This window comes from Motacilla alba, chromosome 4 (genome assembly GCF_015832195.1).
Source record: "Motacilla alba alba isolate MOTALB_02 chromosome 4, Motacilla_alba_V1.0_pri, whole genome shotgun sequence".
NCBI lineage: Eukaryota > Metazoa > Chordata > Aves > Passeriformes > Motacillidae > Motacilla > Motacilla alba.
The window spans coordinates 35526371-35551580 of NC_052019.1; the positions used below are offsets into that span (position 1 = coordinate 35526371).

The 25210-nt window shown below is 36.2% G+C and overlaps 2 protein-coding genes across 11 annotated transcripts in view; one reads left to right on the forward strand and one right to left on the reverse strand.

Annotated features, from left to right (window-relative positions):
• On the reverse strand, positions 1–12868 carry CEP44 (centrosomal protein 44). 8 transcript variants are annotated; one of them, XM_038135317.1, is made up of 11 exons: positions 12740–12868; positions 11071–11178; positions 10325–10472; positions 9217–9363; positions 8251–8358; positions 6701–6844; positions 6131–6340; positions 3605–3674; positions 1603–1730; positions 1313–1350; positions 1–516 (listed from the first exon to the last, which is right to left on the reverse strand). In XM_038135317.1, exons 2-11 carry the CDS (start codon positions 11157–11159, stop codon positions 408–410), a joined length of 1191 nt encoding a protein of 396 aa, XP_037991245.1. In that variant the 5' UTR covers positions 11160–11178; positions 12740–12868; the 3' UTR covers positions 1–407. The 8 variants fall into 8 exon arrangements, with proteins under 8 accessions (XP_037991245.1, XP_037991248.1, XP_037991242.1 ...); XM_038135320.1 differs by having other exon boundaries at positions 11071–11170; positions 12740–12867; XM_038135314.1 differs by having other exon boundaries at positions 11071–11213; positions 12740–12867.
• The window catches only part of FBXO8 (F-box protein 8), a 19587-nt gene continuing 7167 nt past the window's right edge, over positions 12791–25210 (forward strand). The window contains exons 1-4 of one of the 3 annotated variants that reach the window (XM_038135325.1): positions 12791–13083; positions 14885–15224; positions 17409–17535; positions 24307–24425. In XM_038135325.1, the coding sequence (XP_037991253.1) occupies positions 14896–15224; positions 17409–17535; positions 24307–24425 (575 nt within the window). In that variant the 5' untranslated portion in view covers positions 12791–13083; positions 14885–14895. Of the gene's footprint in view, positions 13084–13437; positions 13576–14884; positions 15225–17408; positions 17536–24306; positions 24426–25210 lie in introns of those variants that run through there. The other 2 variants (XM_038135323.1, XM_038135324.1) reach the window with 2 other exon arrangements.

Below are 25210 nucleotides of genomic sequence, written 5' to 3' on the forward strand. Positions count from 1 at the left end.
TTTGAAACTGTGTATGTAAGTTTTTTATTAAGACTTATTCAACAGTACAGATGGTAAGATGGTATGTAAGAATGCCTCTTGGGTGTAATATGCAAGTTCCAGCTGGAATGTTTCCAACAGGATGTAAACCACAGTCCTCAAGCCCACACTTTAAAAAACATATTACTTAGCACACTGCTAACAAATGTCAACACAAGAATACACTGCTGTAATGACTTCAATTTACAAAAGTGCAAGGGGGGGGGGAAGAAGCTATTTGAACAGTCTTTAAAACCAAAAATTGTGGTCATGGGGAGGGAAATCAATACACAGATGCATGAGTAAAATATTTATTCAAAGCAGTAACAGCAGTGGTGATCATTACAAATTCAATATATTAAAAATTTAACACTGTACAAACATACAGATTATTTCTGGTATCCGTAAGTCTGCAGAGACCAGGTCTGAATACCTGTGCTTGCAGGTATTCCCAGAGGTGGGCTTGGTGTTTTGAACAGTTTGAAGGTTTCTTCAATTCTGAAAATAAATTTTGTTTACATACACTTAATAAAATAGGGTACAAAATAACTGACTTGCTTTTAACTTCCTAAATATCCAAAATACTAATAAGCAGCATGATCCCATACATTTTCTCTCATCCCACCCTTTTCCTCTGCAATTGGTTTCCATTTTAAATGCCTACCATATATCAATAAACCTCAAGTACACAAAAAAAGAAGTAACCCACACAATGAAATTAAAATCACAGAAAAGGCTAGAGCTTTTTATAGGCCACACACTTAGAGAAGAGAAATCTCTTGCTAGAGAAACATGGTAAAGTAACACATTTCTCTTTAAGTATAATAAAAATATAATAAAAATTTTATTTTAGATCTCAGAATTAATATCAAATATATCTTAATATAGTTATTATAATGTTTAGGCTGAAATTAGCTTTACTTTTCCTTAAATAATAAAAAACAGTTAAGATAGCAGGTATTTTTCAGGAAGAAAAATTGCAAGTACCAGGGAATTTCAATCAGGAAATAAATAATATTCCTATTTCTTATCAACCAAATTCTAAACACTCTTTACTCTCTAGTTAATATTATTAAGAGTGCTTTCTATTGCTTTTTAGAAACCAAAACAGTGACTCATCCCACAAATACAAAACTGTAAGTGGATTTATTATCCAGTAGAGCCATAAGGAAATGCCACACCTGATGTACAGACCTTTGAGGTTTGGAACACATATGTACATTCTCTGTGTGCCTTAGTCCAGTACAACTCCCTCCTGGGAAATAAATTCCTGCTGCCCTTTCCTATTACTTACATTTTACTTATCTTTTCCATTCTTTGTCTTATTGTCTCCTACAATTTAAAAACAACACAGTTAGTGAACTCTTCAAAGCTTACATTCTTCAGATGGACTTTCAATTTAAATTCAGAGAAAATGTGACTTGAAGCACTGTTTACAAATGAAAAGTATTTTTATGAGACAGACCTAGATGTAGTTTTGCATAGTTTCCTTGTTTTTCTATCAGTATATACAACTGAAACCAATGCTTACTTGTTCTCTTGACCTCAAAGGAAATCAACTGAGCATTCACCAGCTTTACTTACCTTTGAAATGTCTGTCAGATCATGAGAATTAATGGTCATGTCTTTGGGAGATTGGTCTGTGGATAACAGTGAACTGCATCCAGACGACAGAGGATGACTCTCTGGCATCTCCTCATTCCTCTCTGTATCTATAGAGAAATGCTCAGTTTTATGTCACCTTTGCCTTTTTGCTCTCTTTTGCAAGGTCAGCTATCAAATAACGTGATTTACAGTAGGTAATAACAGAACAGAATGCATTGTTTAGAGAGGGGAAGGAAAAAGCTACTATGAGAGTCCAAAATAGGTTTCTAATTTTTTTAAAACAAGTGCAATATGACACTATGTATAATACATATAATATACAAAAAGCACATTCTAAAGATTACTAAGAAGATTATTTTCTCCTGATCAGAGTAAAACCAAAGCTTATGAATATCTGATTACAGTGCCAAACCTTTAATAGTAATATCATATAGTTTACATAATTTTTATCATAAACTGCCTGCTCGAACATGTCTTTGTGCTAAGTAATCTGTCTTATAAGTAGCAGAATTACTGTCTGGTTTTTTTTTCTTTTTTATTTTCATTTGGAAGCTGTGATAGTTTTTGTAATTTTAGATTACTATTGTCAGGGAAGAGAACTTAGTATCTTGAAAAAACACATGTCCCCATACTCATTTTTAGTAAAGTCACCATCTATACATCATACCTTTGGAACAAACGTATCTAGATTATTTTGTATCTAAAATTCATATTAAACTGTTTTTAAATACCTAAAATTAATTTTTTTTTAATTTGGTACAGCTGTGATTTCTGAAGAGTGCTAGAAACAAAAAGAGCCTGAAAGGATTCCAAGTACTATACTCTCAGATAAAAGAGTTAAGACTGTCCTCATAACTTTTATGCCTAAAATTTCCTGAATTTTAGAAAAGCAGGAATAACAAATTCAGAATTTGGGGAGTCTGAAAATTCTCTTTTAAAAACCATCTGCCTGTTTACTTACTACAAAATCCTCAAGTGTCAGTAACACACCAATAAACTTATCACAGGAAGTAAACATGCTGCAAGCTTTCTGAGTCCTGTAAAATGAAGGTCCCACTTCTGAGACTCCATGATAGAAACAAGCTTTGACATAACGAAGAACTGCCTTCCTAATTTCCATGGAAACTGGATTACTAAGACTCCTTTTTAATTACAATTCAAAAGCCCAACACTGGACAAAAAAGCCTAATATATGAGAAAAGAAAATAGAATATCCTCCCTACCACTGGTGATAGGAATAACAGCTGTCACAAGGGAAACAGGCCAAATCAAGGAAGAGAACAGAGGGAGCTGAGAGAGCTAAAGAGCTGCCATTGAGGAAGACAGAAGAATTACTCATGCCCTGAGCAGTGCTTTTAACTTCTTTTCCACTCAAGTCTGCTTCGTTTACTTCTTGTAAGTTATCAAAATTAAATGGAAGTTGGAAATGGAAGGAAAAAGATTTTGACCTTCTCTTCAAAACAAGAAAGTTTATCAAAAACGTCAGTTGGACAGCTGCTAACTGCTTCAGAGATGAAATATAGAAAACATTTAGTAGTGAGTTGAAAACCAACAAAGATTATGAATCATGATTTGTCTGAGCCCCAACAAAGAAGAAAATAGCAACCTAAAAGATATTAGCGGCAGCAAAAATAACTCCATTTGTGCTTGAGAACAGCGCATTTTTAAAACATGATTATAACTGTTTTAAAGTCCAGATGGTAGTATTGTTATTCACAGCTTTGGTAACAGAACCTTAATTTGCATCTTTGATATTTTAGTAGCTATTTCAAACTATTACTTACTATGCTACAGCAACTAAATCATCTAAACAGTAAGTTAGAAACATGAAATGATGAGGAGGTTAACTTCTAATCTGCAGTATGGCTTTAAATTCAGAGGTCACTAAATTGCAGTTACCGACTTAAACTATTTTAGTCAAGGTCAGCAAGAAATGTTTAGCATATTTACATTAATTAAAATGAAAATCATTAATACTCACCAAGGGAAACTGGAATGCTACTAGAAGTTCTTTTTTGATTTATATTGCTGAAGTCTTTAGGAAAGTCTCTCTGAAATATAAGTTTACTGCATTTTAGCCATACACCCTGTTTAAATAATCTTCTGCATGAACAAAAGTACATATAAGTACTAGGTATGTATGTATTTGCTTGCTACACCATCCAGGTATGTTGGCACTGCACAAACATCTTCACAGGACTAAAAAAATTCAACATTTCCATAAATGCACTTCACCAAAAAACTAGTCTATTAATGGCTTTTTTTTTTTTAATATCAATATTGCTGCTCATGAAGAGGTTGAAACCAGGCCAAAATACAGTCCACATAACTTAGTTGAGCGGAATGGACAATCAGAATGTTCTTAGCCTGTACTAATCATTTCATCTCAACATTGGTTGCCATTAGCTTAAAGTAAGTATGCCTTCTTCTATCACTGGTTGATACTCAAAAATAGAGTCCTCAGTCCTAAAAAAATAGCCTATAGGCTAACTGAAATTCATTGCACCTAAATGCTTAGAACCCAGAAGGCTATTTTAAGCTGGTTTCCCAGGCTCCTAAATGAGAGAGGGCTCTTTGAAGAAACATTCTCTGTTTAATTTGATCTAACTTTAAAAAGGTTGCTCATAAGCAAGGAAACAATAGTATTTTTGAGTTCAACTTTTTAATTTCAAAGTAAAAAAATGAAACACTCAAACAACATTTAGATTTTTTTACCAATGAGTTATCATTATGATTTGACATCTCAGCCTTTAAAATATGTCACTTTATATACTGGAGTAACTACATCAGGTACAACAGGGGAATACTACACCCAAATAAATGAATGAAGGAGAAAGAGTAGGTATTGTATGGGAAAACTCTGGAAAAAACTGTAATAATCTCTATCTCTTAAAAAATACAAGAACAGAATCTGCACAGACTATATCTGTTCAATTCCTTTCATTGAAATGAATTTGATAGCTTTCAGTCTTTCCCAGAGCTTAAATGCACAGCTGCTGCTACTTTGGCAACAGCAAAAGACAGATCTTAAGAGCGTTCCTGGTATGTTGGCTAGATGCCAAAAATTTCCTGTAAAGTGCAAGAGTAAGAGAGGAGTAATTCTGAATTGTTTCTGTATGTGTGAAGCACAACTTGATGCAATTTCATCAAACAAAAAAGCAGCAATTCTGTGGCCCAAAGGATTATTTCTTAGCAGTTTTCAAATGTCTGTTGCAAAACAGTTAGCTTTGAAGACTATGTATACATATACATAGTCTTACATATTTGGATATAGAATGCCACACAGAAACTATAACTGAACTTGTTTCTGCAGGTGAATTCTTTCAGTAATATGCAGTACAGAAATATAATTATCACTGGAAATTTCTGAGTACTTTTTGAGAGCATTTTCCAAATACTATTCCAACCATATGAACAACTGCAATAAACATGTTAGTGAAGCAGTAATAAACCAAATTTACAAAAACAAAAGAACAAGTCTAGTCTGAAACATGAGCTTTCCCGTGCGCTACAGTAATTTCTTGAAAAGAATAAAGAATACATTTGAAACAGAAGAAAAACTGTCTGTGGCTGTTCACTTGAAGGCCTCTTGAGACTGCTGCCAGAAAAAAAAAATCATTATCATAGGTAGTATTATTTGGACACATGTCTACTGATCCATAAGAATCTGATTTCAGATGGTAAAATCACATGAGCTACTAGAGACCTAAAACTTTTTTTAAGTGATTGAGAATATCTATCTTTACCATTTTAGCTACAGCTTTTAGAAATAACCTAGTGATCAGTCTGAACACCTGTCTATTTCAAGACTCTGAATAGCCACTACACTCACAAGGCACACAGTAAAACATGTCTTGTATACAAGTATTAGCAACATTTTCAAATTTGTGGGGTCAACAAAATGCACAGAGCTCCTGATTGTGAATAAATTCAACAGTTTTACAACTGAAAACAGTTTTACAACTGAAAAGAAAAATGCAACACCAATCAACTATTTTCCACAAGGATTTTCAACTTTTGGAAAGCATCTGACAGTGTCTGAAGGATACACGAGATGCATGAGAGAAAAAAATTTTTGGATCACATGATTAATTTCAAAGTGATGCTATGGTTCACTGCAACTCAAAATATTTACATGTGTACATATATCAAAGTACATAATGTGCACACAAGAACCTTTCAACAGCATGAAAAATAACCCAGTCTTAATGCAACAAGAGGCTTTATTTGCTATGCCAAATGTAGCCACATCACAACTCTAAGTGCTTTCACACATTCAAAAATGCAATGAACATCACTGACAAAAAATAGGAAGTGGGGGAAGAGAGTGGGAATAAGAGAAAAAACCCCATTGATTAGAACATGCTTCATGAACAGCACTTGCACTCAGATGGTACCTTTAAAACCAGTGAAAAAAACACATCAGGAGGCAGGGAGGGCAGAAACAGACCAACAAGATTGTGTTTGGGCAATTTTTGTTATAGAATTAAACGAGAAGTTAACACACCTTTCTGGATTGTAACAACAGTTCTGTTTCAAGAAGCAAAACTCGATTCAGTAAGTTATTCCAGTCCTTCTCATCTATGATCACCTTTCCTTGCAGCTTCTCTTCTAAAACTTGGAGCTTATCTTCCATCCAATCTAGCTTATGAAGCTTTTCCTGGAGATCTGCAAGCTGATTCTTTAAAAACTCAATTTGTGAATTTTCTTCTATGACCTGAAAATACCGATAAGAACATATCCTCTAATTTCAAAACAGAAACAATTCATCGTTTGATCAAACAAATTAAGTGCAATCTTCAAGCTCAGTAACCACATCCTGCTACATTAGAAAATTATTTTTCTTCCAGAATTAGCAAAATATGCCTACTCAGGGAACACAGCTTCCAAAAGCTGTTGACAGAACTGTGTCTTGAAAGAGACAGTACAATTTAACTGACTTTTCCCTTTTCCAACTTTTTCAATACATTTATTAAATATCAGCTGCATGCTCCTGAAGTATAGATATAATGTAAAAACCTTTATCCCTTTAGATAAATCCTGTAATAAAGGGACATCTTAAAATAGAAGTTCTTACTTGTTCACAATTAACTTCCACAATATCATGATCTGGGCACAATTCTTCCTCAGTCTCTCCCTGTGCTGGAAGGGGGAGTGGACAAAGATCACCACTAACTTCATTTCCTGAGTGCCGTTCGACTAGAGGCTTCTTTTGAGTATGCTAAAAAAACAAACAAACAAACTGCTGGTGTTATTCATAACAAGAATATTTCAATTCATTAGCCAAGTAATAACACATAAGACTTATTATTTCAATGTTTATTTCAATCTATCTTATCCCAAGTGGTTACAAAATACAGAAAGCAAGAGCAGGCAAGAGTTGAGGGAACTGTAAAACAAATTTGCATGCACTTTACCATATATACTGTGTACCTTGTCTCCTTTCCATAAACAGTAATGAAGACATGAATGTCCTCCCTTAATTTAAAGGTTGTTAGATTTCTAAGTGTGGACTGGAAAATGTGTCATTACCTACAGTGAAATACATATGTCTAGACAGTTTCAACATCAAAATCATGACTAAAACACTAAGAACAAAAAAGGTTTAACTAGGAAGATTAGAATTCTTCCTTTTTCTTGACAACTGTCAGCAAAATAGCCCTATAAGATACACATTCGTTTCCTTTGAAGGCTACCCTTAGAGAAGAAAGCAAAGAGAAATTTTGCAATTCCTTCTAGGTGGATTAAATCTTATGACACTATCACAAAACCAAATACTTAATGATTAAGAATGCACAATTACTAGCCCTGTGCAGCATCTTAACATGCACAGATTCCTCAATGTTTTAGTTAAGCTGAAACTCTCCTCTACTAGGGAATTCTTAAAACACACGTACCTATCCCATTCAGTGCTACTATTAAACAACTAGAAGAGACAGAGAAGCCATTCCAAATACATTCTTCACAAAGTTTTCCTTGATAAAAGCAGTATTTTCCTTACAAGCAGAAACCACCAGCTATTAACAGGCAGTCATAGTCCTAAAAGTTTTCTACCATTTTATTTTGCATCCTTTTAGCAGATAGTATCAGGAAAGCTGCCTCCTTCACATGTCAAGAGTGGCATAACGCATAGACATTTTTTACTTAATGCATAATCATTTTACCTTTGTAAAACCAAAGCCAAAAGGAATGCTTCATTATGAAAACTTCCTGAACAGATTCAGATAAAACACCAAACAGTGTTTTGAAAGCTGTGTTGAAAACATGTGCTAGTCCAAGCACACTTCACTCTTCAAACACGATTCAGCTTCTTTGTCCCATTGTATCTTTTTTCATTGCTCTCCCTTATACTTGATGTAATTCAAATATAGCACAAACAACAGCACTAGGTCGTTATCAGCAAAGCTTTGAGATCAACTACTCAATAAAAGAGAGGCAACATCCTCTGTATTTCAGCTATTATTTCAGCCAACCACACTTTGGGGAAAAAAAAACACCAGCCCACCTCAAAACTGGTTTGATTAAGTATTAAAACCAAAACAACAGCAAAAAAATTCAGCTGAAGAGCCTGACTTACTATAAAGAAGATTAACCTTTAGACACAAAACATGAAAATTATTTTCATACCTGTTTGGAATTCAGAGCACTGCGACTTGGATCAGCAAGACCTTTACCACAATTTGACCATACTTCAAATTTAAGAGGTCTGATTTTTTTTCTCGTTTGGGATTTAACCTCCAAAGTGAACAAAAGAAAATAACACAGGACAATTTTCAGGATTCCACACCCCACTTTCTAAGACCATCACTGACTGACAGGAGTATTTCATGGCACCCCCACACAAACACATTTAAACTTCTGTAGTACAATAATGTCTAAAATAATGAAATAAGACCCAAATTTATAAAGAACACAGATCCAGAAGTAAATGCCATACTTTTACACTCATTAATACCTATGCTAGGTTGCATCAATAGATGGTTATAAATAGAAAAGACAACTTGCACCAGAGTTGAAAGTAAAACAAATATTAAAAATGTAGTTATGTCTTCAAAACTGACAAATTAAGTATGCAAAGTTCGGAAGACTTGTTAAAAACTCAAAGGAAACAAAATCCTGTAAAATACAAAGACTGGAAATTCCTTTCATTAAAGCAGAGACTGATACACCACACACTGATAAAAAATAATGCCATTACAAGTATCATTGATGAAAATAATCAGATTTGAGAAACAAATACAAGCGTCATTTTTCAATTGTTACAGAAATTCAACATATGAGATGATTTTGTTTTGCCTTTAAATTTATCTGAGTTTATTAATTCACATGTTCACTGTATCAAGAAGTGTAAAAGAATATACCACTTACTGTAAAAACAACAATTAGATTTATCTCCATTCTAATTTTTTTAATACTACAAAGTACTGGCGGCTTCATGCCTTGAATGAAAGCATTCAAGCATCTTACAATTAACTTTCCATTACTGGTCCATGAGCAATGCTGCATCTTCAAATAGAAGCTGAAGACCAGTTTATCTGCAGCACCAAACATCTCAAAAGAAACTTATAATGAAGGTAACCATTTGATCAGTACCTTACTAGAGTTACTCAACTCCTTATGTTTCTTCACCACACAGTTGATAATGTCACAAACAATTTGCATTTTTCTTTCCGCAAAGCCAACCTGAAGAAACTGCTCTTTTGTTAAAATTGGTTTATACTGAAATTGATCTCGAAGAAACTGCAACAAAATAAGAGATTACTTCACTTTATAAACCACCTCACAATTTGCTGTAGAAATGGCATGCCCATATTCTTATTTTACTACAATCTTGTCTTTCATTCTGCACTTCAGCAGTTAAGCCTTTTCTCATTTGATTATTTTTATATAAATCAATAAATATATAGCTGTTTCTTTTAACTAGGCCTTAAACATTTCTCCTCTTTCACTCACATCACTCTTGTAAACTTCAACTCACAGTCTTAAGATTCAAGAAATAACTGACTATAGAAATTAACACTAAAAAAACTTAAAGAGCTTTTCAAGTGAATTTACAATAAAAGGTTACATTAATCTCAGCAAATACATCAGAGGGCTACATAAGGCTCCCAAAGAAGCCTATAAAGCAGTCTCTCAGATGGAAACTAGTCTGAATAAGCCACTATTTCTTAATTCATCATTCCACCTTTCATAAAAACTTGCTTTTGTATATTTTAAGGATAGTTCGAAGTTATTGTCAATCAGGTAAGAATTTTATTCCGATTTATAAAAGGTGAATATTTAACTTTATGTTTTAAAATGGCATAATGTTTCAAAATAGTTGTATTTCTAAACTGTGCTTACATTACAATTTTTTGAGTTCCTTGTGATTTTTTGGTGGTTGATTTTTGCCAAGGTCACTTCTATAAATCTTTTTGTCCCATAAAAATTTCTGTGTCCTTCAAAACTAACATCTAACAATACTACTGATTCTGCAAATGTCTCAAAACTGAGGTTTGGCTACCACCACCCATCCTTATTTTCATTAAAATCTAAACACTTGCACACAATGACTTACTACTCATCTTAAATCCTAACAGAACTGAAATTCATGTTCATTTCCAAAAACTTTCACTTTCCAGTAAAGCTCATAGCAAATGTTTAATTTCTGTGAAGTTGGACTCAAACCCATGTTTCCTTAGCAAAGAACATGAAGAGATACCTTATAAACAGCCTCAATAAAACGCAAGTCGCTCTTGGCTGTCAGTTCCACATCGCACTTTACCAGAAGCTCTGCTATGCAAGTTGAAAAAGATGTAAAACAATAGCTGATGATAGGTAAAAATGCAGCTGGATCACCCTTTACCAACCTATAAAGAAACAAAAGTATTTTACACAGCAGAAGTTACATAACAGAAGCTTTTCATTACATGAATTCCAACATTTAACTTGAAAGGAATAAATACACAGCAGGTTATATCTAAATATCTTTCATTTTAAGGCTTTGTTGTCCAGGCATCTCTCATTCAGCCATCTTTGCTGTTATCTGTAAAATGCTAAAAAAAATGTTTTTGTGATCTACATATAATTTAAATGTTGTTAAGTCTAAAGCCCAGTTCAACATTCAGACCATTTTTTTTTGTTTGTTTTTAATCTTTATAGAATGAAATTTCCTGAAGGAAGTTTTGCAAGCACTTTTGAAGAAATCCGAAAGGTGAGATTAACCAAAAGAAAGACAAGAACGGCAGAAGAGGAACAAGACAGAAATACAGCCCAGGATTGTGCTAAGGATTGCTTAGAAGAGCAAAACTGCATTCTTTTACATTCCAGTTCGCACAGACCACACCCAAATTTCCCAGTTATGTTCTGCTTACTTATCACTGGGTGCAACGCTAATACTTATACATATCGTGTTTACACAACTTCCTGTCATCATGTATTAGCATAAGTTTTCACACTGCCACTTACACTGTATAATCCACATCTCTTGGATAATTTAACAAGCGAAGTCCTTGTTCTATTTTTCTTAAACTTCCATTTAGGTCTCCTGTTGCCATTATTCCAAATCCTATTCTTCTTTCAGATTATGAAATAAACATTAAAAAGTACATCTGTTAAAAAAAGTTATTTACACAAAAATTACAAAATGCAATAATCACTTAAATTCAACTTTCTGCTAGAACCTGGGAGATAATTACCTGCCACTACCTTCACTAAATTTGTTTTCTTGCTACAAAACAAGTATTTTGAAGCCTACCAATGCAACCACTGAAGAGGCACGGTCACACAGCCTATAAATGAAATGATGGTCTCAAGAAACAGTTAAAGCTTCCATTTACAGCAGGCTGGGTTTGTTGTGGGTGTTTTTCTTCTTGTGCTTCTATGGTGTTTAATCAGCAATCCTCAAGATTAGGCTCTTCCCATGTGTTCTGCCCTTGTTAAAAGGATTTTCTTCCTACTTAATCATCAGATTCCTTAAATTTAATCATTAGGTTCTGGATTATTAGTTGCACTAAACATAAGTCCACAATACTTACTTTTCAAAGCTTGGAAGAATGTAACCAATTATTTGGAAATTGAGGCAGCTATTCTTCCTGCATTATGTTACAATTTGATCCATTCTATGGTTTGTGAATTTAACTAGCTTTTAAGACAAATCTCAAAGAATATGACATAAAACCGAAGCTCTAATCTGCAATGCAAATACTCACAGAAGACACTCTCATAGGATTTTGTCTAATCATATATAGGCTGTTTCCCTACAGTATCAACAATCCTTTCTTCTTACACCAGACCTCTGGATGTAAAAACTGGAAACTACTGTCACTACAAAATAGCTTAAGAGACCATAAAAGTAACAGTCAAGCTGACAGATAATCTTGGGAAGATGAATCCAGTAAAACGGGATTTTGTCTGTAGAAATCCTGTAATGTCTGTAGCAGAAGTTACAGAGTGCTAGCTATCAAGAATAAAATCGAGTACAACAAAGCTGCAAGACACAATAATATAGAACTTTTAGCAACTGGCTCAAAGAACAACTCTCAAAACTCTGTATGACAGTCAAAGGATCAATGTAAAAAACAGAACAAAAATATCAAAACAAACAAAAACTAAAAAAACTACCCTACGCAAGTTACCAAGTATGGTAACACCGTAAACGCTGTCTTTTAAAGGCCCAACAGCCCACAACTAGACTTTTGATTTCTTCCAACTGAATCTAGACTCTCCTGTTGCACAGCGCTGGGAGCTGGGGAAAATCGCACCATTAACGCAGAGCTGCAAAAACATCACCGACAAATACGGGACTTCGCTGCCGCCGTGCCAGCTGCGACACCCTCGGCGCACAGGCCACTCGCACACCAGCGAGCGGCACAAGGGACTGCGCGTCCTCGGCTGGTTGCCCTGGGCACCAGCGGAATAAAGCGTCTCCCAGTCAGGACACGGCAAGGCGGGCTGCGGCAAACTCGCCAGAGCGGGACCGGGGCCGGCTCCCCACCCGCCTTTCCTCGCCCTTACAAGAGCGGAGACCGGGCCCTGCCCAGAGCTCGCCGTCTCCGAGGAGAGGCAGAGCCCCGGGCTAGGAGCCGTCCGGCGCGGCGGGGGCAGACCCCGCGCCGAGAGCGCTGCTGAGGCTCACCCGCGCGGCGGGAGCAGCGCCGTTCCCTGGCAGCGCGCCGGGCCCCGCGGCCGCTCCCGGAGGCGGCGCAGACCGAATCTGCCGCCGCCGAACCCGACGGGCGCTTCCGCTCCCCGCGCGTCCCTCCCCGCGGACGTCACTTCCAGCAACAACAGCGGACGTCACGGCCGCCCGGGCAGGAGTCGGGGCGGCGGGCTCGGCCTCCCTGCCGAGGCTCCTTCCCTGGGCCCGTCCGCCCGTCCCCGCCGCCAGCCCCGCGCAGCCCCTCCCGCCCGGCGCGGCCCTCGCACGCACGCAGGCGGGCCGGGCTCGTCGCGGCGGCGGTTGGAGCGGAGCTGGCACAGGTAGGGCCGCGGGTGCCCCGGGTGCGGCGCGGACGGACGGGCGGCGCGGCCAATCGGCAGCCGGGGCTCCGGGAGCGGCCCAATGGGGCCGGGGGGCGGCACCGCCGGGCCGCGACCGCCGCTGCCCCGAGAGCGGGGCGGCCGTGCCCGGGCCGGGTCCTGGAGCCGCTCTGCGCGGGGACGAGCGGCTCGGGGGGCGGCAAGGCTGCGGAGCTTCTCGGGACGCGGTGCGGCCTCGGGCGGCTTCGGGCCTCGGCTCCCTGGAGCGGCTCTGGGCCTGCGGGACGGGCTGTGCCTCCAGCCGCCAGCCTGGTTGCCCGGAGTCGGGATTGAAGGGTTTTCACGTTACGGGGAGGGACCAGCAGGCCTCGGTTGCAATGTAGCTGCTTTGAACGAAGCTTCAGCTTCGATAGGCTTGCATCGAAGGAAGGAAGGTTGTCCTGTTGGGATAATCGTGGCTGCAAATCAGCAGCAGTAGGGCTCACTTATAAGGTGGAGAGTGTTTATATCTAGAGTGCACGTTGTCTTTTATTTAATAAAGTAGAATCCAATACTAATGAAGCATTAATCTAGATTACTTTTAGTATCCTATTGTGCTTGTCAACACTGCAAAAGAATTTATTACACAGTAGCAAAGTAACATGAGGAAGACACAATTACAATTTAAATCAGACTTTGATAGATAGCAGGCAGAGCTAGAGAAAATCAGCGATTTATAAACAAGCTTGATGTTATTTTTACTGTGGTAGCTACTTCAGCCACGCTTTCAAGAGGTTTCAATTGATAGATAAAATTACATTATTAGACGTTTGAAAACATGCATTTGAGTGGTATACTGAATCTGAAGATTGAAAACATGGGTTCAAAATAATTTTAAAATATAGTCTTTGACGCTGTTACTTTAAAGGCTTTGTAACAATGGGTTTGCTCATCTTTTGTTATGAAAGCATTCATCCTGGATTATTACAAAGCTGAAAGTAATTACGTGATTGGGAAAACTATATGTGTTCTAACAAATGGCATATAAGCTGCTGAATAGCTACACAAATAGCAGAGCTTGTAGATTTTCAGCAGCTGGTTCTAGACTTTCTCATTTTTTAATGAGGTTTAAATTCTTTCTCATTTTGTTTCTTCTGTGAAATTTCTTCTGTTCGTCCTTAAAATAGCAAATATGTGTTGTTGGGGTTTTTTTTTTTTTGCATTACAAAAAGGCTTTTTATACTATTTCTGCAGTGATTTTCTCTGTATAAGTGTGTGAGTATCTTATTATCAAGGCTTTATATTATGCTGCTAGGTAAAAAAGCTTGAAAAGATACTTATTCTCTTGTTTCTGAGCACTCATAATCCTTACTGCATTATCACTGAAGTCATTAAACCTTGTTTCAGTGTCAGTCACTGTATTATCCAATCATTGACTCCAAAGTATCCTTCATTGACTCTAAATAAGGTATTTTTATGAAATTTTGAAGGAAGTCTGAAGATTCCAAATGTTCTGAAGCCTAAGGTTTCTTAACTTGCATGCTATGTAGACAATATTTTGGTACTCTTTGAAGAAGCTTATTGTTAATTTTGTAGGTCTTCAATCATGGAAACTTCTGGAAAAAAATCTAGGTTTTTTTGGTGGGTGTTGTCTTCAATATTTTTTCAGTTGCCCTATGAAGACTGATTACCTGGTCAACATAACTTTGCCAGAACTGTCTTTCTACCTATCAGATCAGTCATAAAATGTTACTTATGTTCTGAGTCTTCTTACAGATATTTACAAATAGCTGTCAACGTCTAATTTGGATTTTATGTCCAGCAGGCTCGCAGATGGGTCAGGGACTCTGGAGAATTGCTAGAAACCAGCAACTGCAGCAGCAAGGATACAGTGGACAAGGCTATCTTACCAGAGAGCATGGTAGGAGGATACCTGCTAACAATGTCTCCAGTACCAGCCATCGCAAGCAAGCTCAAGGAGGCATTGACATCTACCACCTGCTGAAGACAAGAAAATCTAAGGAGCAAGAAGGATTCATTAACCTGGAAATGTTGCCACCAGAGCTCAGTTTTACCATTTTGTCATACCTGAACGCAACTGATCTCTGTCTAGCATCATGTGTCTGGCAGGATCTTGCTAATGATGAGCTCCTCTGGCAAGGGTAAGCACGAAAAAAAGAAGTATCACCTGGGCATTATAAAAAGTATTAGATTTTAAATTTGCCTCAGTAAGTGCTTTTTTCTTTCTAACCTAGCAAAGCTTTCCTAAGTTAAATGAGATTTATATAGAGGAAACATATATTGTTTAAAAATGTGTTATTCTGGATTTCTGATTAGTATGGGGTGTTACTGAAGATTACTACATACACAAGCATGCTTGGCACAAGTGTACATGTGTGTTATTAAACACCTGGTAAACACTGAGATAGCATGGGGTAAAAACAGGGGCTTGTCTTCGCTTTTGTATTAGCTCAAAGCACATCTCAGGTGTTTGTATCATTACTTCTCTGAACTTTGAACAGTTGTCTAGCTTAAGCAAGCAAACCTATTCAGCCAAACTTCCAAAGGAAGAGAAGTGAGAACTCATCTACTACACTTGAAGCAAATTAGGTGTATCTTTTTTGGAAGATGGTTGTGGAGGGAGAAAAGAAAAGGTCGTTTTTTCTCAAGTGAAATTTCTTCAGCCTAACACTTGAAACACGTTTATGTATAACATATGCAGAATTTTTATGCCTGGGAAATAAATAAAGGAACATTTTTAAGATAAAATAGTGTAATATCAAAATGTAATTAACATATTCTTTGGTATTTTATGTTTTACAGCACTAGGAAACACTCATGAAATCATACTTATCTTTAGAGTACATAGTCAGCAGAACTTGTAACTTCTTTCACAACATTTTCTTCTTCCTTAACAGACAGTATTACTACTGTAGCAGTTGCGTTGCTGTTCAGGTTGTTTATTTATCTTTCATTATGCTCTACATCTCTTCCTCCCCAAATCTGTTTCCTTGCGTAGCTGCATTTGAATTAAGCAGGTTCCCTTCCTATCATGCTTTTGAACCTAGCAAAAGGATGACGCAGCATAACTTCTAAGTGACAATTGTTCTGCTGTTGGGGACTGTTCTATTGACGGGAAACAGGAATTTTGGAGAAGGATACCAGTAAGCTTCTAAGTTTACCAATATGCATTGTACTGAGCTCCGTTCTTGGTATCAAACCCAACCTAAGTACAAATAAATTCCCTAGACCAAGCTTGAAGATAGTAGAGCTTCTTAATTACATGCAGTATATATTCTTAAAATGTGGGGTGGAAATAAATATTTTCCTTTTAAGTTCATTCTGGGAAACAGTTCAACCATTTTTTGTGCGATCTTTCCAAATAATTCATTCCACATTCATACCACATTTCTTTTGGTAATGAAGATGCATCCTGATTTAGCGATAAATAAAAATCTCAATTTGCATAATCTCTGTAAAAATCTTCACTATTCCACACGTGTAAGGGTGCATTTAAGCTTTGGCAAGTACTGTGGTTGCAGTTCCAAATTCAGTCCAAATAAGACCCAGGTTCCAGAATTGAAACAGAATCTTTGCCATGTCTCCAGTGACTACCTGCTGGGTCCTAAACATTGTTCCTAATTAGTTACAGGGCGGGTGTGTTGAAGCAGAACTACCAGTTCAATAAGGAATCTAGAGTGTGCAGAAAGGGAATTGCAGATGGTATCATCAAAGAAACTGAGATGAGGGACAGAAACTGATGAAACTGATAGGGAGTCAGGGTGGAATAAAAAGGAAAGAAGCTCAAAAGTTATAGAAGGTAGAGAGGGATGGGACTGGATCTAGTCATTAGGACTGGCCAATTAGGACAAGAGGAAGAAGAGTTGGGTGAAGAAGGACAGATGGGGAAAGTGCTGAATTAATGGCATAACTGTGTGCAGATACAGTGTCCAATTCACTGCACAACTGGAGCATAGGAAAAGAAACAGAATGTTCTAATCTGTCATAGTACCTCAGGAGAACAACTTGTCGCTGTTCTCCAGTGTTCAGGTTCCAGGAGTGCCAGAGGTCTCTGCTGTGTGGTTGTCATTGTGATGCCACCTACTGGGATATGTTTTGATGTTGCACTCAGATACACCAAAACCTGTATGAGAAGAAAACATTAATAATGTAATTGAAGATTTTAGAAAAACATGGCAAAAAGACTTAATAACTGTTACAACAACCTACTTCTAACTTTACCTATAGCTCAAGTATTAGTTTGGGGTGTTGATTACATTTTGTTTCTGTAAAATCCATGAAATTTGGAAAGGAATTTTTATAATAGATTAATTCTATTTTCATAGGTTGTGCAAATCCACTTGGGGTCACTGTTCTATATACAATAAGAATCCGCCTCTAGGATTTTCTTTTAGAAAATTGTATATGCAGCTAGATGAGGGCAGTCTCACCTTTAATGCCAACCCTGATGAGGTAAGTGAACTGTTGCTGACAGTAATAAACAGTTACAATAATTGTGATTGTTTTTTCATAATTATAGCCATAAGAAAACAAAGCTTAATAAGTGTTTTTTTTTACTGAGCTACAGCAGTATTCTGGTCTTTTTTTTGAGTATTGTACCTGTGTACATCATTTACATGACTTGACTGTTAAGTGCTCTGTACACTTCTGTGGATGCCAGAAATTGATAACAACATATTAACTTAGCAACGAGGCAAATATTCGAGCTGAAGAGACAGTGGTGAATTGTAAGAGCATAACAATGAGCTTACATAAATTAAAATGTTAATGTGCAGAGTATGAGTTTGGTTCACTTTAGGCAAAGCAGGCAGGATGAGGTATAAAGTCTGATTACTTCTATAGCAATCACATTTTCTTGTAGGGGATTTTCACCTATTTCCACTATCAGGGAGCAGATCTTGAAATATGAAAAAGATCTACTGCTGAACTATCCTGAAAATCACTTTGATTTAATTTCTGTAGGTGTTTGTTGTGCGTAATCTTTTCTTATAGGACAGCATAAATTTATCTTCAAAAAAAAACATCCCTTGTCAGACCGAAAGGTTTCCATTTATAAGTTCGTGTAACTAACTGGAAAAGTCAGTTTCTGCTTTCAGTCTGTCACCTTTCAAGGAAGAAAACAGTTTGAGACTAGACAGCTTTTACCTGGGAGATAGACAGCTAATGCCCAAGTGACAAAGAGAGTCTTTTGTGTATAAAACAAGAGTCCTGCTTCATATTTCCTAGGAAAAGAGTGCACACAGTACTGAACAAAAATGCTGTCAACTTCCTGCATATAGTTAGACATATACATGGAAGTGATAATTGAATAAATCCCAAGTAGAAGAAGGGTTGAGATATGAAAAGAAACACTTCTAGAAGCAAATTTCACTCCGCTGATATGATACAGAAAGTGTGAATGTGTGATGGTGGGGTAAAATAAATAAAGCAGTTCTGTGAATTATTGCAATAATGTAATTTCGTTTAAGTTCTTGCTTTATCTCATATTCTGCCTGATTAAGAGACCGTTACTTTTATTAGTCACAAATAGAGTATTTTGCAATTTTTCTGGTAGAACTCTGCCTTGAACTCTGATACACAGCATCAAGACATCAGCACTTGGCTACTTGAGTGATTAGTATTGTTTTTCTGCAGAATTTTCACAAATTTAGTAATAAATGTGAAAGCTTTCAAACTAGATGCAATATTTAGGTAACTAACGTGTTTTCAGTAATACATCAAGTATATTGCTAGTAGCATTGTCCATCCAAATTTTTCTTTGTATTTCAATTTTTTTAACATCATTTTTTCACTTAACTATCTCAGTTTATAATGTGCCATTATATTTCAACCTTATTTAAAGTAATCTTGGTATCTTTAAAGCATGTGGAGCCTTCAGAAAAGGCACTTAATAGAAGATTCATTATTTTTAAAGGCAATTAAGATCTGCAAATTAGAACTAACTTACGGCATACTTAAATTAGGTATTAACTTTATTTTGCTACTCTTGCTTCTTCATTGTGGTTATATTTTACAATAGAAGTACAAATACTCTGCTTCAATGAGAGATGAGAACCTCAGGGTATCTCCTAAGGGCTCTGTTCCTCTCTCCCTGTGGAGCGCCATAGCCTGGTAGGAACCATTCAGGGCCTGAGTTTCAGGAGAATTCACAAATACTGTTGCTTTTACTGTTTACAACTGTGATATTGGCAGAATTATAAGGACACTGTGACTGGAACATATGATATGACATTCCACTGTTACAAATTGTGTCTCCGAATTTCCTGCCAAACTCTGCTTTACATTTGATAACAGACCTGATCAAATTACTATAAAAATAGGAATACTTACAGCCACAAGAGCAAGATTCTCCAAAGGACACCGCCCATGTCATGAAAATGGGTAACCAGGCTCCACAGCAACAGCTCCAGAGCTAGCGGTGGCTCACGGGGTAGGGAAGAGCATCTGCACACTTTGTGGTAGGATTCTCTGGTTAGCCATTGTTGTGTGCATGGTGTTGTGATATCTGCTGTAATTTAACGTGTTGATTGTGTGCATGAGCTTGCATAAGTCATAGCAGGTGCTCACATTCTGCGTAAAAGGATGTGCCTAAACACATGACATGTAATCTGAAAAAAAAACCTCCAGTGCATGTTTGGGTTGGGGTTTTTGCATTGGTTTGGGTTTTTTTGTTTCGGTTTGGTTTTCGGATTTTTTTGTTGGTTGGTTGGTTGGTTTTGTTGGGTTTTTTATATGGCACCACCATTGTGGACAAGAGTTTGGAACCTAGTTTTTGTTGTTTCTTTGGAGAGAGGGGATAGTTTAGTGTTAGTATTAGCACTTGAATACAAATATGTTGTTTAATCTGCCTACCTGATTTTTGCTATATTTTATTTTAAAGAGTGTATGGTGTATGTGAAATGTTTCTCATGCAGTGCTCATTTCATCTCGTGTGCTTATAACTCAAAATTTGTAAGCAACCAGAAGTTATTTCCCATTGCTTTGTATCCAGTTTCTAACTCCCTACAAAATATTTTGTCAAGTGTATTACATGGATCAGTGCTATGTAGCTAAAGTTGAAACTAAAGGTACAAACAAGAATCTTCTGGTCAGGAAAGAAGTTCTAATTTTTTTTTTCATCCTTAATGGTTCTAACTGATGTATTTAATAGGATTTATTTTTATGGACCTTGTGGAATCTGTACTGCACCAAAACTGTCTGTCTTCAGTGAGGTCGGGATTTCCTTTGCATAGCATAATAATAAAGTACAGTAAGACAGTGCTTATACTAAACCTGTCCTTCCACTATTCTGGTTGTCTCATTCTGCAAGCTGCCCTTAGTTTTTGACATGGAGGCCAGGTTTTTCTGACCTTTTCCTGGTTATAAAATGTTAGCCACTTGTGTAAAGCTATCTTACCTGACTTCTAATTATAGATAGTCTGTAGATGATAGATTGTTTACTGTGCTGTATTTCTAAGCAAAGTTTTTGAAACTTACCCTATTTCATAGTCATCTAGCCAGTTTTGAGATGCCTTGATTTATCAGTCTGAAGAATATTATAAGTATATGTATGTTGTAGAGGAAAGAAATTATTTTATGTGATTTATCAAAAAAGTTGGAAAGGAACATTGAGCTGCAACCCTTTGATATTTCTACATTAAAATCAGAATGGTTTAATGTAAATTATTAGTTATCGATTCTGTGTAACGTGAAAAATATTTCCGCATTCTATTTGCAATTTCTGCTATCCTGTTTGAATCACTGAGACTGTATTTTAAAGGCATACAGTGAAAGAGACGCTGTTTGATATGTAGGTTACATATTGTGTCCACATTTGTCACCAAATTACTTGATTCATAACTTAGTAAAACAATCATGAACATTTGTATGATACAGTATCTCATCAGTAGTCTGCATTGTTCCAGAAGATGCACCATTAGATATATTGAGATAGTGTACTTCCCTAGAAAAATGGGAACAATGATACCACATGTCTAATTATTATTTACTAATAATGTTAGTGTTACCTAGAATCACCAACAGAAGTTGAGACCCTACTATACTAGATACTGATTCCAAAATTTCTGTGCCATTAACGTAGGATACGTCTGGTTTGTTTTGTGTGCATATCTAAACAGAGGTGCCAAAGGCAGCTACAAAAGTTTTAATGTTGACTGCTGTACTGAAGTGCTCTGAAAGTACTCTTAGCGAAGAAGATAGTCAATGCAGAAATGGAATCAACACTGAAAATGAAAAGTTTCCTGTTTTAGAGATCCTGTATGGATATAAACAAATCCAAAAACTATTGGAAACAGGTAGAAAACAAGTAAGGATTGTCAGTGCTGTAATAGAATAGGCTGGCAAAACAAACATTGTGTGCAAGGAAAAAAAAACAACTGTAAAAAATAACATACTGAAATACAACAAATGTTTTTTGTTGTTATTGTTAGTCTATATTTAAAGTTGTTGTTTTCGTGTATAATTTAAATCAACACTTCCATACATTAATACTTTATCAAGAGCTGTCTGAGATAAAATTCAGAGATAACATGCTTGCTACAGAGGCAAGATTTAAGGCATCCTTCCTAATTCTCTAATCTAAGAATATTACAGTCCTCTGAATTAGAATTAAAAAAATACTGTATGTGCTGATTCTGCAATGTTTCCCAAGTGTTAAAAAGGCCTTTTCAGAGCTGATAGGTCATGGCACAGAATAGCCTACCTGACTGCAGTCAAATGTTTCCTAAGAGAATCGCCAGCTGACTGATAGGTAATCTTAGCATAGGTTTTAATAGTGTGTAGGGCTACCTACTTCAGCTAGTATATATGCCACAAGTGACCATTTTAGCAACCAGAAGTGATTTATTTGAAGCAAGGGTTTTGAGAGGTTTTCAAGGTAGTATTTATGGTGTTATGAAAAACAGATTCAATGACATGCTGTAAATCTTGTAAATAAATTTCATTTGCTGTGAGACAAAATTTAAGAACTTAAAAGAGAAATTAGGCTTCTACTGCTGCAAAGTATTTAATTTAGGATGAAATAAAAAGCAACTAAAAACCATGGCACGTGGTGAACTATATTTCTATATTTTATTTATACCCTGTTTACTTGTGAAGGAGCTGAGGAAAATGCATTCACAGGGAAAGATATTGTCAAGCGTTAGATGTGGTAGGGAGAAAGGAATTAGAGATAGAGAATAATAATGCAAATACTTTGTAGCCTGTCAGATGGAGATCCTACATTGAGTTGCGAGCTAGTGCATGAGAAAGAAACTGCAGCATTTACTGTCACAGAGAAACAAACAAATCTCAAAGAAGGTGTGATTGTCATCCTGCCTCTGCTATGTCATGCTAGGTATTTTCTGCATGTGTTGCAGAAGTGTTTGTTAGTTGCAGCAGGAATGTTATTCAAGACTTCTCCACCAGGCTTCAGTTTGTATTACCTTAAGCTAATACTTCTTACTGGAGCAAACACATAATTCTCATTAACTTGGGATATATGTAAAGGAGATATTCTGCTGCTCATCTTACATAAATTGCCAAAATCATTGTTGTTGTCTCCCATTTTTAATTTCTTATTTAGCTCTGACTCAAGAAAGTACTGAACGTATTGTCCATCCATATTAATGACAAACTTAAATATGATCTAATTTGTACTGAAATGCAAGATGATAGAGCAATACATGTTACGTTGGCATTCTAAATATAGATTTTTCTTAAAATTGGGGCATAACACTGCTAGATTTTTTTGTTTTACTTACCTAAAAACCTTTATGTTTTTAGTTATTTTTATAAACCATTATTTTAACAAAATAAATGTATCTTGATTAACTGCTGTTTTCTATAAATATATAAGCAAAAGCTATAGACAGGTAAAAATAGCTAGTTAATACTACATGTGTTTCTTGGGTTTTAATTTGTGTTCTTAAACATACATTCTAACTATTTTCCTGCTTTATGCAACTAAGACTTTGCTTTATGCAACTAAGACACTTCACGAAATGTTCCAAACCTGCACTCAGTCCTTTTTCACACAAAATTCAAGAGCACTGGGAAGTTTAGTTTATACACTGAATGACAGGTTGCCCCTACATCTTTGTAGCTGTAATGTAAACTAAAAGGGCAGACTTAAAAAATATAGTGAAGTTTGATATCAGAAGATTTATGAAAAAATATTTCAGAAGTATCTTAAAGGTGATTTAGGTTGTGGCCTTGGTACATTATTCTTTGCAGAAATGCACTGTCCTACTAATTTTACATTTTATCCTTATGCTGTAGTCTAGATCTATTGTACTTAAGTATTGCAACACTTCTTGGTAACAAAAGCTGAGAACTGCTCCCAGCCCCTGCCAGATTGAATCAGAAGAACTTGGTTAGTTATTCTCAGGTTTAGATTTTTGCTGTTGGAAAGTGTGAACATTTTTTAAATCCATTGGTTGGGTTTTGATTTCTGAGATTGTAAGGAAAATAGTTTTATGCTTTGGGATATTTCAATGACCAGAGAGAATCCAGAATATCACTGAAATACTTTAAATTTGCTGTGTTTATTCTGTAGGAAATGTGTGTTTGGTAAAGTAAAATTCTGGAAATTATTTCTATAAATTATATGCAATTCTGTATTTTTAAACTGTTTTTATGTTAGGCATAGTGTTCTTATTTATGTGTATGCATATTTATATATGTTGATACTTACCTATGCTTTGAAATCAGTGTGCTTGTGTTTATTTGCATTGTTACACATTTAAACAAATGCATTCAATGCATCTATTTGAATGTGATACATTGTATACATGTGAGAACATTGCTGTTTTAATGAAAGATTTTGAAGACTAAACACATTATGGCTAAGATTTTCTTATTTGCAAAAGTTATGAAATTACCAGTTATGGTCCCTGGAACATTTTAAATACTATTACAATAGTATGAAAAGCAAAATACTGATATACACTCTAAATAAATTAATAAAGAACCATCATTCTCATTATGGGGTGCATAATTCCAAAATTTTCTACTATGACTGTATGTAAAATCTCAACCATAACACTAAATTGTCTCTTGGCATTTGATTTATAATTTTAGCATGTATTCTGCATGTTGAAATGTGATTTAGAGGAGGAGGAATCATTCTGAAAAACAAACCAGTTAATTCGTAGGATTACATTCCTATATTGTGAAGTACAATACTTGTTCCTAAATACATTATGAAGATTAAACATATTTATGTGTACATGTATTTTATCTCAGGGAGTCAACTACTTCATGTCCAAAGGCATACTAGATGATTCACCAAAAGAAATAGCTAAGTTTATCTTCTGCACAAGAACACTTAATTGGAAGAAGCTGAGAATCTACCTTGATGAAAGGTAATTAAAATTTCTTTTAAGACATTTTCTAATAATTTTCAATGTTCAGCCCCATTTAACAGTATTTTGAACGTAGAGGTGCCACTTCAATGATGTAAAAAGGCAAAAAAATGCAGCTAGGTAATGGTTCTTCTAAATCTGAACAGTTATTCCATTCAAGTATTTATGTGACTGTAGCACTTAATAAGAATCCTCAAAAATAGCACCTATAAATGATAAATCTCACATCTTCACAAAATCTTATATAGATATTTTGCTGCTTTTTTTGACTTGACAGGTTTTTTTTTTCCCTTTCTTATTCAGAAAAAGTAATTATCACTTTACTAAGGGATGATAGCTTTTTAACTAATGTTGAATCATCTAATTATTGCTTGGTTGTCTGCTATTTCTTGATTGGAAGTTGCACACACCTCCTGACATGGAAAGGAGCAGCCTCTTGGAGACATCAGGAGCTGCAGAAGGGAACTCTCTCTCTGCTGTAGCCTGCTGTTCTGTCTCCACAGTGCTTTTTCATACCATCATGGTTGGGGCAGGACAGTATCATAAAGGAGAATTGTCACTGCTCCTGAATAGGACGATCAGAGGGCCAACAGCACTTCAACAGGAATCCTGTCCTGCTTCTCATCCTCTTCAGCCTGTACTACTAAAGGAATAAAAGGAGTCTGTAATGTTATCACCACTGGCAGTTCTGTGCAGTAAAACTTCAGATTTATAAATCTTTCAAACCATAATAAAAATACATGCCATTTAATGGATGAGATTGCAAGTTAATGTTAGTGACTCCT